We start from the raw sequence: 15,333 nt of genomic DNA, 5'->3' as shown, positions 1-15,333 counted from the left end.
TAACAGCCTGTGTCCCACTTAGCTTCAAAGTCAAGCCCTCTCCTCCATATCCTGCTATTTTTGAGGCACAAAGTGAACATCATCATTATTAGGGTGTTCTGCTCTTTAACAGTTATGTTTTGAGAACACTACTTACAACGATTTAAGGTCTCTTATTGGTAACTGTGGCTTCAGCGTTTTTGTGAGTGCTAACCTCCACTTAATCTTTCTCACCACTGCAAATAACATGGAGGAAAAGATGTGTCTGCAGAACAGCATAGCTTGGAAATTGTGCTTTTTTCATTACTGGCTGTGGAAAAGTCTGTTTTTCCCCCCATTGACTTGCATACTCTTTTAGAGATATAACAGTTCTCAGGGAAGATCACCGCAGATAGCAGCATGAACTTCCTCCTTAGGAGGCAATTGCATGCTGTATCTATAAAATTCTCTCAAATACTTAGAGTTGATTCCTTTGTGGCAAACAAAGTGGAGGGGATTTGGTCCTTCCCTGGGAGAGCCCCTACACTTCGCAAGCCATGTGTCATGTTCACAAAGGCTCAGGACAGGAGACACACCTTGGGCATGACTCTGCTTCCCTTCCTTAGTGAGCCACTCCCATGGCACTTCAGCAGAGCAGCCAACAGAGCAGCAAGCACAGTTGGCCACAGGACAGAAATCCAACTGATGAGTCCTTGCAGACAATAGATCCTTAATACGTTTTGGTCTTCCGCAAGCTGTCACCATTCAGAAGTCATTGGCAGCTGTGTGCCAAAGGATGCTCAAGGCTGAAATATTCAAGCATCCATTCCACAAGGGACCAGGATGGCAGGGAAAGGAAGCAGCAGCCCCTCTGTGGGGGATGCTGTGGGCTCCAAAGTCAATTCTGTCCTTGGTTTTGGAGGCTGGCAAGGAATTGTGGGATCAGTGAGAAGGTTTGCAGTCTTGAGAGGCTTGTTAAAATGTGTAGCTCTGAACCTTTTCCCACAGTGTGCTGTTACAGGATTGGCTTGGGAAAACAGCTGAGAAACAAGTGGGACCAGAGCATCAAAAGCTAGACAGGGGTGGGGTGGTCCAGCCCATGGGCTTCCAACTGTGACTGAAAATGAGCAATGAAGACCTTTGTGCACAGCTTGGGTGCACCTCAGCTCTCCACATCTCTGCCTCAGCAGGAGCAGCAGCAGAAGACAGCTGTGGGCAGGGGCAGCACCTTAGGAGCAGCCAGGCATGCTGCATGGGGCAGCAGTGCTTAATGGGATCACCACTGCTCAGCTGCCAAGCTCCCTTGCCAGATGGCACCAGCTCTACACTGCAGACTGGAATGGAGGTGGTGATGAGAGTGTGTGTGAGCATGTGACTGATCAGCAATAAGCTTTTCTTTCTTTCCATGCATTTCCCTTGTCTGGGTGTGAGCAAACCGTGAGACCTAACAAACCTCAAACCCACTGACAGCAAGTTTGCAGAGCCTCTAATTTCTGCTGTTTATCAGGCAGGTCCCCTGAGCCCCAGTCAAAACCTTGCTGGTGCAAGAGCTCCCTGTCTTCCCACCCTTACTCAGCAAACTGCCAGCAGCACCCCCCACCCCCAGACATTTGCATTCAATTACCCTGAATTTAATCACAGAAAGCAAATTTTGCCTGGCCACAACTTCGAAAGGGGCAAAACCAAATGCCTCAGGTCACAAACTGTTATATCTGATCCTCCAGAGTTTCCACGGGGTTTTTTTCCCCATCCCTGTTATGTGGTGTTGGTGTCAGAGCCTCCTCCTGGCCAGATGAATCTTATAAGAAACTTGGTTATTAATCAGATTTTGTGGGGATTTAAGGAAAGTTGCAAACACAAGCGGCGAGCAGGAAGTTCTCACTGTCCTTGTGAAATGACTACCACTGTTTCTCTGTAAAACCACTTGCACATTTCCTGTGCTGTAACTTCTCATGCCATTCAAGTTCCCCAGGGGAAGTGAGAAAAAAAACTCATCATAGAAACAGATCAGGAGTGAGAGAGATGATAGCTGACAATACTAATGGCACAGTTTAGGCATTTTGGGGCATAAAATAGGCATAACATCCACATGCCTCTCTGGGTTGCTATCACTACTAGCCATCCACAAATCTGAAATTAAATTAATTTAAATTAAATTGAATTTAAATTAAAATTTAAATAGTAAACTTAAATACTAAGGATTCTTAAAAATCAAGGAAACTACTTAATAAGGAAAGCATTCAGCATAGGAATAGCATTCATTACAACTCAGTGCTAATGCCAGCAGGGCAGGAGATGAAATTTATACCTGAATTGCATTCACAGTTTTGTAGTATCATAGCATATGCTGAGTTAAAAGGGACCCACAATGATCATGGAGTCCAGTTCCTGTCCCTGCACAGAACACCCCAAAAATCACACCAGGTGCCCAAGAGCATTGTCCATACTCCTCTTGAACTCAGACAGGCTTGGTGCTGTGACCACTTCCCTGGGCAGTCTGAGTTTCCCTCAATTTAGAGCGTGCAAGCGTCAGCATCAGGACATGTCAGCAGACAGGTGAGCAGAGGGAGGCTGGCTGCCCGTATCACCCTGACCTGGCCACCATGGGAAGAAGTTCTGACACTTGTCTCCACCCTTGCTCAACTGTGGTTGTCAGCTGAACAGTACCTGACTAAGACATACCTGAGGGATGCCTATAGAGGTGGTTTCCACAACAGGGCTCAAACAGTCTTGCCCAGGTCACATTTCTGGTTACATTTTGGTTTGGGCCTTGGTTTATTAACCAGCTCTCATTGAGTGTAGCACTTAAGTCACAGTGTCGTGTGACAAGTATTGGGGTGTGAAGCCTTTGGGATTAGAAATCCCATACAGCTTCCCCAATTATTCGCATGCCTCTGTGCCTATTGAAAAAGAAAGGCTTTTTGCTATTTTTTTTTAATTGCTGTCAAGACCATTCCTCCCTCCCATCCCAGCTCCAAGAGAATCAAGAGCAGGAGCCAATACTCAGATGCTTGTTCAAGTCCGATCTTGCCACAGCCTGAAGCCAAGTGCTACGCCCCCACTGACAACTCAGCTTGACTCCTACTAACCTGCTGTGGGCAGGAGCATTAGCTCAGTTCTTCAGTCCCCCTCTTACACAAACTATGGAAGCGTTTCTTATTCTGCTGGGTCATGCATTCAAATGTCAAAATTATGACTCATTAAAAGGGCAAGTTTGGGAGGGTGGGGGGTTACAGGAAGGAAGAAAAACAGCTTGGAAAAGACTTCCTGTTTATCCACAGCTTGGGAAAAAAATTGACACAAGAGAATACACACACCCTGTCTCCATTATCTTTGCTGGCACAGTGCTGGCCTGGCTCTGTCCCTTTCCACTCAAGGCCAAATCCATCCCTGCCGCGAGCGTGTTTCCTTTAGAGGAGTTTACTCGAGAGAGAAAATGCGGTGCCCGGAGCCTGAATGCGCGCAGTGTGCGAGCAAACACACGGACACCGGGAGCCCCCGCCACAGTGCCGCGGCACTGGCCCCTGGCCACGCCAGGGAGGTCATTTTCTTCTCGGCAATTAGTGAAGTGGTGGCATCACTAAAAGAAGTTGAATAAACACATTCAACCCAGCTGGGTTCCTGGTTTGCTCTGTTCTCACCACTCTTCCTTCTGGGCGCATGGTGGGGCCCCAGCAAGCTCGGTGCCTGTGCGCTGCGCTTTCATTCAGGCCTGGTTGGAAAAGGCTTTTAGGAAAGAGGAGGAGGGGGGAAGTAACCCTTTGGCTTTCTTCTTTTACAACAACTGTCTTCTCTTTTTCTTTTCAGGGAGGAAAAATGCCAGCTTCTCTGAGAAAACTGCAGCAAATGGCTGTTTTCATGGGACTGTTCAGCGGCGGGGGATGCATCGTGATGTATAATCTTATGCAAAGTAAGTCTTGGTGTTGTTAGCAACCTTATTTCTCCTCTGCCCCTTTCACTGGCTTTTGTCTAGTGGAAAAATAGCAGCATGCAAGTTATGAAAAGCAGATGAAATTAAGGGAAGAGCTTCTGGGTTCTGCCTCTGTGGGTTCCACTTTTTTCATCCTCAGGGTTTTTGCTCCCCCAAGAGCTGCTGTGTGCATTTCCAGAGGCACATATTGCATAGGGAGCAGGCTGTTGTGGTCAGAAGAAAGTCTGGTTTTTTGGGGTTTCCTGAGGGTGATGGTGACGTGAAAGCTTCACCTGTTGTAATGCAGGTTTCATTTCTTAACTGAGGTTTTCCAGCTGGGCAGTGAAAGAGGACCATCTGTGAGAAGGTGTTAAAGTCTAGCAGTTTTATCTGTAAATCTCTGTGTGGTGCTGGCCCTTAAACACAGCACACCTGTGAAGTGCTAAGAAATCATTGAGTTTCTCCCCAGTGAAGTACAGATAAGAACAGTCAGTACTGAGAAGACCAGGACAAAGAGAAAAGCTAGACAGGTGGTGTTGCTGTTTATATCTAGTTGTTTATCTCTCGTTGCTATGTGTCTTTAGCCAAGAATCCACATTATTAGTCCAAATTATACATGTTTATTTTTTCTAAAACTGCTTTTAGATAGTTAGCATCGGAGCAGAAATAAGCTTTGCCTCTTTCTCAGGGGGTGCCATAGGCCTCTTGGCCCTATGCCTCTCCCTTGTTGGTGCTATCAAATGGTATTACTTTTCACCTACCCTGATAGCAGAGGATACTGCCAGAAAAAAGTGTAGACAAGCCTGTTTCTCAAGCCCTCAGATAAGCTTTGAATCCTCCCCTTCATTTTACACATATTAATAACAAATCAGACAGGGCTGGAAAGCAGACTTTAATTTTAGCAGCTCATGCCCCTAAGCTCTGGAGTACATGACAGAAATATGATCCTTATGCTTTAAAATATTGAATCTGGCTTTAAGAAGGACATTAGCATTTTGTAATTTTCAGCTTCAGCACTGTTAGTCACCCCCTGTGCTACACAGCAAGCCCCCCGGCTGGTTCCCCACATGCCTTGGCTGTGCAGTCAAGTGGCGCGTTGCAATGGCTACTTCGGGCCCTCTTGTCATTTCAGTGACCACTGAGCAGCTGCCTGATAACTCAGCCAGGCTGCTGAAAGGACATTTTCTGTAGCCAAGTGTGTCCTTCTCTATCATCTAAACAGACACAGGAGCCACACTTAGAGCGTTTCTCCTTTGGCTCATGCCTGGGGCTATCCCAGTGCCTTCTGCCCAGTGCACAGAACTGGCCCATACATGGACTAGTGAGGAGCGAGTGGCCTCCATAGTTGTGGGAGCAGTGGAAAAGGATTCTTTCCCTTCCCTTCCTTTAGGCTGAAGGAAAGTTTGCATGCACGTGATCTCTGTGCAAGCTTGTGCAAATACTCAGGTAATCCTATTTCTACTTATTTTCATCACCTCCACACCCTTCTCGTGGAAGCAGTCTGCTCAGCCAACTCCAGCATGCTTTCAGCTCCCCTACCAAAAGATGTGGGGACAAATGGATTAGTTGGGCATTTAATGTCTAATGCATGAGATGCTAACAAGGAACAGCTGAGAAGAAGCACCAGGAAATTATAATCCATTTCTCCTCCAACCTGCAGGATGACCACAACATATTTTTCACATGGTCTGAGTGGCTGTTTGCCATGATTTGTAGGTACTGAAGGGCAGGCATGCTGCAACCCCTTTAGCTGGAGCTTCTTAGCGTGCACCAGAGGGACACAGGAGGAGTTTAATACTGACAGGCAAGAGACCAAGAAACAAACCTTACACCTTGTTTTAAAGCCTTTGAAAGGTGAAGTCAAAGTTGCCAGAGTAGTATTTAACAACTACACACTCTTAGCTTAACTCTGCCCTTCTTGATGTCGAAAGAGTGAAGTTAAGCTGCTCTAGAAACCCCAGCAAGACAGCCATAAAGCTGTTAATAAGGAAAGCTCTGTCTCCATAAGGAAGGTCAGGAAGTCTCCAGCTCCTCAGCTGTGCCCTGTCCGTTTGTAACCACGGTACAGCTTTTCACAGCCATACAGAGCAACAACTGTCCTGCATGTGCCAGCCCTGCAGCATGCGTGCGCAGTGCTGTTGTGGCTGCTTGACCAGTAACTCGAGTGGTGCTTCTGAGCACCTCCCTTCTAAGGCATCCACCAGCAGAGTTGTAACTTCATGGCTGCCACTTGGAAAGCTGTACCAAGACCACAGCTAGAGTTCCACAGCAGCAGCTGTTCCCCTCTCAATGTTTGCAAGATATTCTCCATTCTTAAAGTATTTTATGTACCTCAAATAGAAAAAAACAAAAAATAGAATTTTTATCAGAACATTTCAGATATTCATCCTTGTACCTTTTTTCCCTTCCTTTTAGATAACCTACAAATGCATGAAAAGTGGGGACACACAGCTGTAAGCTGAGCTGTAGATCAGAATGGAACAGGCTATGTTCAGAGCCCTCTTCACTTAAATGAGCTGAATAACATTTTCTTCTCTGATGTAAGGGTGTGTTTCCTCCTTTAGCCAAATTTCTCCTAATTAATAGTTTTGGACTGTATTTCAGGGAGGGTGTGGTAGTCTGGATAAACGTCTTTTTTTTTAAGCCTATGTTTTGATTTTAAGTGAACAGTCTCCTCATTACCCTGTTTCTGTCAAAACTAGAAAGTTTTGCCAGGACCCAGTATTACCAGCAAGCTTTGGAGCAACTGAACAGCAATCCTGATGCCCTGGCAGCCCTGGGTGCCCCCCCTCTTAAGGTTCACAACATCCACCTGACAGATGGGAGCAATCGCGTGGACACAGAAAGAGCACGGGTAACTCTGGGCGGGCAGCGTCACAGGATGGCTTCCCGAGATGTCAGGTGACAAGAGATCAGCCAGGGGATTTTCAGCGGGTCATGAGTCACCTGGGGGCACTGGAAGGCAGCGGGATGGAATACCGGTTGATCTAGAAGCAGATTGGATTTCCAGAGCATAAATCTACTAGCCTAGAAGCAGCAAGAGCAGCATCTCTGTGTTGTGCTATATGGGCCCATCACACAATGCCGAGGAACCTCTCAAGATGGTCAGTGCCCCCCTCACACTGTAAGCCACAAAATCATTTTCAGAGACGTATCAGATCCAGCTTTAAAATAGCACCTGCCTTCCTTTACCCCCCAGATATGTCCCATGCTAGTTTTTAGGGCTTTATTCAGAGCAGTTTTACAGCCTCTTACAGGCTATGCCGTGGTACAGCATAAATGGTGTAGTTTTTAAGAGCACCTGTAAGCTTGTGTCATTGAGAAAGCTCCCCAGCCTGAGACTGAGTGTGAGGATGACTCAGTGACTGGAGAATGCTGTGCTGGCTGCTGAAGTATTGCACAAGGTTGCCTTGTATCAGCTGAGGGCTGGGCCCAGGCAAACCTTGCAAACACAAGTCCACTTCCACTTGGCATTGATGCCTCAAGAGTACTTTCCATCGGAGTTTTTACCCCTTAATCCACAACTGGCTGCCCTTCCCTTGTTTTGCTAACACCCATCGCCCCTAACAACCTCTTCAGGTCCTTCACTAGGGTAACTTGTCACATTGGAATAATTTTGTTTTTACTGGAGAGTAGCTATGAATGCCAGGGACCAAGAAAGGGCATGAAGGAATGGGCCACATGATAGAATGAAGGAATATGACTATCAGGGTAAGATTAAAAAAACCCCAACCTTTAACCAGCTCACATAAAATTAATTTCCATTTCACTTCAGCCAGGCTGCTGTTACATGATAACCTGGACCAAAACATTTTCCGTATTTTATGGATTCCACCAGGGAACATATCTAAGGAAGAAAGTCATGCAAAACCCCACGCAGTGTCATATACTGACTGAAAAGGAGATAACCTTTCCCACGGGTGTTTTCCTATGTCACTGTTTAAGAATGCTAGTCGCTTGGGTGACTCAGGGTGAAGTCAAACCCTGCCTTCTACTGACCTCACCCAAGACACAAATCACCAACCTTGTTCTCTACTTTTTCATGCTCCTAAGTATTAATGTTCTCATGAAATAAACTGGTTAATCATCATTATACCACAGGTCGATTTAATGACTTCTCAACATTCTCAGCTCCTGGGTCTGTTGGCAAACACCTGGCAGTTTCTCTGTGATTGCATCATCACCAGCAAATGCTACACCTGAAACATTTCTTTTTTTCAGACATTAAACCCAGTGCAACTGGCCGTGGTTGCTGCTGCAGCTTCAGCTTTGTTTGTTAAACAAATAAATGATAAAATTTGTGACACTGAAAAAAAACCAAAACACTGAACATCTCATTGCCTCAGTGTGTGTTAAGGGACTGATATGCAGAGAATCTCAACATACAGGCTTGTAATGGTTATGGGAAGCTCTGACAGTTCAGGTCACCTCTGAATGACCATACATTCTGGTAAGGAAAGGTGTTTGCTCATAAATATTTCAGGGAGCCAGTGGTTTTCCCCAGGGGTTGCAGTTGTAACACAGTACATTCTTTAGGCAGAGAGAGATTAATGCATAGCAGAGCAGACATACTTGTGTAGCCACACATGTGTTAACTGTTAGAATAGATCAGTCCAATTCTGAAATACAGTAAAAAAATAAATTATAGTGTTAAAAGTTAAAAAGGTGTGAGCTCTTTGACTAGAAGGAGTAAATGTCTGTTTCATAAGCTTTGCTGAATCTTTAATGTGCTTTTACATTTGCAGATAAAGTTACCAGTCTCTGGAACAAAATCGGCAGGCTACCTCTACATTGACTCGGAGATGGACCACTCCCGTCAATGGTGTGTACCTGGGGGGATTACAGGTGAAATGGGAAAGAAGTGGTAGGAGAAAAGAGTAGAGCAGGATATTTGCTTTAGTCATGTGTGGTGCTGAGGTCATGCCCACAGATCGAACAGAAACTGCTGTCTGAAGGTCTGGTCAAAGGTTATTATTTTCATTAGGACAAAAATGTAAGTTAGTTGAGAAATATTTTGAATCCATCTTTCTGAATGTGAATAGAAGAGGAATGTGAGCCATTTCTTTGTGTTAAGTGTGTTCTGCAAACTGTGGCTCAGTACATATCCAAATACTGTGAGCCAAGGTAAAGCATGGTTCCCTCCCACCCCACCTCCCCATAGAGGTGCAGAGGCTGTTGAACAGCAGTCCTAATTCTGGTCTGGTATTAGAGATTGCAGTAAGGGAATCACACATTATATCACAGTTGTATGAGGTGAGCTAAAAACAGGATTTGTTTTTCTGTGATGTCCAAGAAGTGTCCTTATAGTTAAAAAAAAGTGCATTATAGTAGAAGGATACTCTGATACCATATCATATAGAATTGACTTTACATTTCCGTAGTATAGTGAAGCCTGAAAACCTCCTTTGTCAACAGTAAACTGGTTTCTGGAACTGAGCAAAGAATTACTACGTGAACGGAAAAGATTTACTAGATGCGAACCTCTTGTTAGGTATTTCTGTTAACTCTGTTTAGAAACTGAAAGCTACAAAACTTTTACTCAGCTGCCACCAGCCATATGGTGATGTTTCTATTCATAATTAGATGAGTGTGACTTACTGGATTTCTCTTCTGAGTAAGTATGGGAAGGAAGAGAAAGACACTAGGCTGGGACTTGAGAAACTCAGTACTGGACCTAGCCTCTTCCCTAATAAACAGGCATAACCCCAAGGGTCCCCAGCCCCATTTCTTGCACACATCACTTCCCTGGTGCCTGAGCTCTGATCTCCTCACTCCTCCTTAGCCCCTCCTCACAGGCAATTCCCTGTTATTTCTCATTCACAGTTACTGTGAAGAAAACTGAAGATTGCAAAATGTTAAAACTACAGCAGTGCATACACATCTCTTGGAGTTTTGTTTTAAAGTTAGTTCTTTTTACATTTCTGCAAATCTAAGGAAAAAAAAAAAAAGCCATCTGCTTGTAAAAGGATTTGTGGCAGATAAATCTGTCAGACTCCACCAAATCCACCCAGGTGCAGGGTCCTGTGCATAGCTTCGCTTGGGGCTGAGACAGGACTCGGTGCCCTTGCATCCCACTGAGGAACTAACAGCAAAATGGCTGTGAGTAAGGAGCAGGTAAGAAGGCCATCCTGGTGGGATGCTCCAGAGTTCATGTGTGCTTTTCCAGGGCAGCTCTCACACTGATACAGACAGAGCTAAATAGCGCCAGGAGTTGAGTGCTCTGTGCAAGAGTAGCTGAGGCACCAGAGCTACTGAAATGCATCTCACTCTGAGTGTGCAGACTGTCCTAGTGTTTTATTTTGTAAAAGAGAAGACAACTGAAAAAGAAAATTTGGAGTCTGTGAGCTCGTTTGGTCCAGGAGGAAGTGGCATTCATCCAGAGGCAGGCAGTACAGGGATGGGGAGGGTGCCCAGAGGCAAGAGCAGCTAAGGCACTGCAAAATTCCTCTTGCCTGCCCTGAAGTGACCAAGAGGAGGGCTGAGCCCCCAGGCTGCACTGTGGAGAATGAGCAGGTCACCCCCAAGCCTGGTTGCTTGGTCTGGGTTGGGGGTGGGAGCAGAGGACTGCTGAGCAGAGCCCTGCTGCACCCATTGCACAGAGGTGCAGCAGCCTAATTACTTAATTGTATGTACTCAGCACTGACTCCAGCAAGAGCAGAGCTGGGCCAGTGCCAGGAGCATTTGAAAAAATCCTATTTTAGTACCCCAAAATAATAGTCCTTTCCAGCTGGAAAAGCAGCATGAGCAGTTTCTCAGAAGTGGGTTTGGAGCAGAGCTTAGAGGAAGGAACAGGCTCCCCCTCAGTCTCCAACAAATGCAATTTTCCTTCTTAGAGTAACCACTGTCGTACTCTGTCAGGTTTTCCAGCAGTCACATTGAGCGATCACACAGTGTTCAAACTCTTCCAAGCCAGAATAATTCCTTAGCAACACTGTCTGGCTCCAAGGCTGGAGAGGAGTGGAGCAAGGAATGCACCCGCAGGATGGAGAGGAAAAAAGGCACTGGGTCAGGGAAGGAATGTCCTAAGAAGAACTGGCAGGTTTTTGTTCGAATTGCAACAAATAGGAACATGCATACCAGACCTTTAAATCTGGGCTATGCCATGATATTAGGGAGAACAGCTTTCAAAAGCTGGCGCTCACAAACCAAGTTTTAAAACACTTGAGAGAATTTTTAAAAGCACTGAATGTGTGGAATTATTTGTTTCTTTGAGCCAGCTGTTTTTATACTGACTTGACCATGTTAAAAGTGATTGCTACAAGTTAAAAATCTTCTTTGGTTTATGTCAGCTGGTGCCTTCAGGATGTCACCTTGAAACTGCGGGATGGGCAGAATATTCCCATTTACCACTCTCCAGTGGGAAGCATTGGTGTGCAAGAAGGCTAAAAATCAGGGACAGCTGCACCTCCGCCTCCCATTGAGCCAAAGGAGCCATTAATCGATTGCATCCTGCTGTGGCTGTGAATGTACACAGTTGTTACAAGTGACAGTTTCACTTAAGCGGGTGCTCTCAAGACAATTTTCTCTCTAAGATTTACCTCATTATTGTTGTAATTGTAATTTCTTTCTTTTGCTGGCTTATTTATGTGTTTAACAGAAGCCTAAAATAAATATCTTGCAAAAGAGTTGCTGTTGCAGAGAAGTCATGTGTTATGCCCTGTGTGTGCTGGTATTGTGAATTTGAAATAAATAAACAAACTGCCAGGAAACTGAGCTTTGTTTTACAGTGGCAGACCAAAGTTAGGACAAGTCAGCCTCTCAAATCTTTGAGAAGACTTGCTGCCTCAGTTTTCGCCCCATTTCTCAACAAGGTATTGCCTGAATCAGAAAGGATGAAGCAGCAAAGGTGAAGCTCAGCAGCAGCACCCTCGACTTCACTTATGAGGTAGATTTGGACCCTCACAGTTATCATTACAAAGCTCATGAGATAGCTGAGGCCACTCAGCTTAGGAATTCAAGGAAGAGACTCGCTGCTCACATTGAAGGTTACTCAGAAGATGCCACTGCTTTGCACCAGCACTGTCTGACAAGTTCTGGAGAGGACATTTAGGAAGAAAAACACTCAGGAGGGTGCAAAACAGATGAAGTCACTGCCACGGTTTCCTCTGACTACAGCAAGAGATTTTGACTGTGCCATCAGGTAGAGAATTTCCCGTCACCAAGCAAGTTGAGGAATAAGCAAAACATGCCAAACTAACAAAAAAACTCCCCAAACCCAAACAATTTCCAGTCCCATCCCAAAATGCCTATGCAAACAATTGGAAAACCTGAGGCACAGTCTGAGGGACAGAAAAAATACAAGTAACTGTCCTGTCTGTAGCAGGAAGTAACACAGGAGCCCTTAAGAACATCCAGACAAAAGAGTGTTTTGAATTCTCTGTAATAGAGATGCTTAATGTCTAGATTAAGAGAGGCTGTAGCTAAGGATAGCTCCGAGCTTTTACCACTCCATTCTCTGTTCCTCACCTCTCCATCTCTTCTTCTAAATTTGAGTCCAAGAAATCCACCAAGGACAAAGGCACTGCAAAGCTTTTTAAGAGCCATGAGTATTAGAGAAGGGAGAGCTAGAGCAAAGAAGAGAAGAGTGAGCATTTTCTTCTTTAACAACGACCCAGCAAACTGGGCAAGCTGGCTTTTGAACAAACCTGAAAAGCAAATGCCTTATTAGAAAGGCGATGCTAAGGAGCCAGAGCAGAGGCATCTTGGATAAACAATTTTAGAATGAAGCAATATATGTGTGCTTTAGTTTGAACTTCACAAAGAGCTGTCAGGATGAACAGCACTTGTGAGACCTGACCCAACCCACATGAAAGCCCAGCACACCAGGGAGAGGATTAGAATTAATCAAAAAAAGACAGCATTGCCCAGCTTGAAGATTGAAATTGCTGTTTACTGGTTTCACAAAACAAAATACAAGCCAAATCAAATTTCATATGATATGAAAACATTAGCCTTGCACTACCACTAGCCAGAACAACACCTCAGGGATATGAAGATCTGCTGGCCACCTGGTGCCTCAGAGCTTGATCGACTCTAGCTCTTGGTCACTGAAGAAGTTTGGTGGGAAATCAAACAGCTGACAAGAAAAAGCCAAATCAACCACTTCCCATCCATCAATTACCACTTCCTTGGCTGCAGCTTTGATTTGTTGCTAATCTGCAAAGACACCATGGTTGTGGAGAGGAACCCCAGCCTGTTCAGTCCCTCCCTGTGTCTGCACTGGGAGCATCTGGCACACATCGCCATTCATCTGCCTTTTGTCACCTCTCTGCTCAGTAAGTCTGGGACCTGCAGTGGCTGCAAAGTCCTCAAGTGTCCAGGAAGTCTGGCCACAGCCACCCCAGCCAGCAGCACAGCACTTGCTCACCACCTCCCTGTCCCTTGAGCTGGCACACACAGTGTCCCCATGCTGCCTTCACAAGCTGCTGCACCACAACACCACTGCCTGGCCTGGCTCCAGCCCTGGATTCTCCAGGCCTGGAGGAGTTATCCCCGCACAAACCTTACAAGTAACACTGGAGATTTTATTACCTTGCTTGCGGGAAGCAGAGCTTGCAAAGAGGCTCCATCTCTCATTTTCTTCCCTGAGCACCCCTTTGACCTTGAGGGCCCTCAGTCACCTCAACTAACCCATTGCTTCCCCAGAGCTGTGAGAATGGGCCATATCATCATATCATACCAATGGTTCTCTTAATCAAATCTTAAAACCCAGAGAAGGAGTAAAGCAATGGGTGCAGCTGGAAGCCAGCAAATCAATGGAAGGGGAGAAGTAACATCACAGGTAATTCCCTGCCTTTGTTTTACTACCTAATAGCCTGAAAACACAGAATTTCTTGCCTCATAACCTTGAAGAAGCTAGGAAGTCACTTCCTCTCCATGTTTGAACTCTTTTAAGATGCACGTATTCAAAAGGAGAAAAAAGCATCAGGCTGGTGTGTTCAGTGCCAAGCAGCTTTGGCCATGTGGCTTCCATTAAATACATCACAGCCCAAGGGGGCTGCTTTCACAGAGGACACAGGTGCAGCTGGAGCTGGGAACATGCCAGGAAAATAGGGAGAGCAAAGGTCTCAGAACCACCAGCAGCTGCTGAAAGCCAGGGCACCTGGGCAGTCTTTTCTTCTGAGGAACACTGGAGCAAGATAAGATTCTCTTTAATTTCATCATGGCCCTGAAACACTGGTTTCTTTTGGTTTTGGGGATTTTTTTTTCTTTTCTTTTCTTTTCTTTTTGAGACAATCTTTATCTTTTGAGAAAAGAACCTGGATCCCACAAAACACTTAAGGCTGGGAGGAACCTTGGGAGATCATCTAGTCTAACTGCTTCACTCCCACCAGAGTGAGCTTGAACAGATTGCATGAAAGCATGTCCAGTCAGGTTTTAAAGATCACCAAAAATGGAGGCTCCACAACCCCTGGACAAGCTGTACCAGTGTACAACCATTCTCACAGTAAAAAAAAAAAAGCTTTTTCTTATGTTTAAACAGAATTTTGTGCTTGAGGGTGTGCTCACTATCTCTTGTCCTGATACTAGACACTGCCAAGACGAATCTGTCTCCATTCTCTTTTCTCTGCCCCCATACTGATCCCTCCCCAAGCCTTCTCCAATTCCAGGTCTCTCAGCTTCATTAACAGGTGCTACAATCCTTTAACCATCTTAATCATGTTCAGTATGTTAAAATACTTCTTTTTTTATTGGCTTGAAAATTTGTGCCGTTCCTTTTCCAGTTTTTAGTGTGATTAAAACAAACATCATCTTCATGACCTTTGCTGGATTGCCTGTTTTGTTTCATATTCTTTACTTTGATTTTAATAGTTTCTGTCAGGCAGTAATCACCCTCAAGGAAACTACCAAGGTGCCAGACTATTCAGGGCAAGAGTTTAATTTACAGCTGAGGAACAGCAGATACTGCTCAGTACTGTTACAACACTTGCACCTATTTGAGTTGGAGCTGGTGGGCACACAGGGGTTGTGTTTTGAAAAACAAAAAAGATACGTGTTTTGAAAGCACTGCCTTCAGAAAGGCTAAGTGGCTGACATGTTCCCTTTGGAGTGTTTCTCCAAGGAGTGATAGACTTTTGTCCAAGTTATGGACTCAGTTCACTTCCTATATTGGGAAGATGTCCTGCATTGCACAGGGAACACAAGTTATTTGGATTCATCTCCCATTTAGAAATGAGGATACATCCAGTTCTTTCCTGCCATGTGCTGCATCTTTCCTGCTTGTCAAAGACATAATTTCCCTGAGTTCTCCGCAACATTTACTACCAAGTTTCCTGCAGCAGGCCCTGGGCAGTCCTGTAATATCAGAAACAATGGAGACTTGCCTGCTCTTGGTGTTACTTTGGAAGATATATTGCACCTGGCCAAACGTCTTTGCTTCATTTTAAGTAGTACTAATTATATAAAAATACTAATGTAATTTCTTGACCAATCTAAGGCAGTTTCTATTAATTTGCTTTCCTAGA

General features: G+C 45.0%; 1 protein-coding gene across 4 annotated transcripts in view; it reads left to right on the top strand.

Moving 5' to 3' along the window:
* Positions 1 to 11,493, top strand: part of LOC121346983 (cytochrome c oxidase assembly factor 1 homolog) — a 52,342-nt gene extending 40,849 nt beyond the window's left edge. For all 4 annotated transcript variants that reach the window (XM_041425215.1, XM_041425216.1, XM_041425217.1 and 1 more), the window contains 4 exons: positions 3,766 to 3,868; positions 6,571 to 6,722; positions 8,614 to 8,690; positions 11,158 to 11,493. In XM_041425215.1, coding sequence (XP_041281149.1) covers positions 3,775 to 3,868; positions 6,571 to 6,722; positions 8,614 to 8,690; positions 11,158 to 11,254 — 420 coding nt within the window. In that variant the 5' untranslated portion in view covers positions 3,766 to 3,774 and the 3' untranslated portion in view covers positions 11,255 to 11,493. The remainder of the gene's footprint in view (positions 1 to 3,765; positions 3,869 to 6,570; positions 6,723 to 8,613; positions 8,691 to 11,157) is intronic.
* Positions 11,494 to 15,333: the final 3,840 nt, after the last annotated feature.

This window comes from Onychostruthus taczanowskii, unplaced genomic scaffold (genome assembly GCF_017590055.1).
Source record: "Onychostruthus taczanowskii isolate IOZ18803 unplaced genomic scaffold, ASM1759005v1 scaffold88, whole genome shotgun sequence".
In the NCBI taxonomy this organism is placed as follows: domain Eukaryota; kingdom Metazoa; phylum Chordata; class Aves; order Passeriformes; family Passeridae; genus Onychostruthus; species Onychostruthus taczanowskii.
This window is presented reverse-complemented; position numbering and strand designations above follow the sequence as displayed.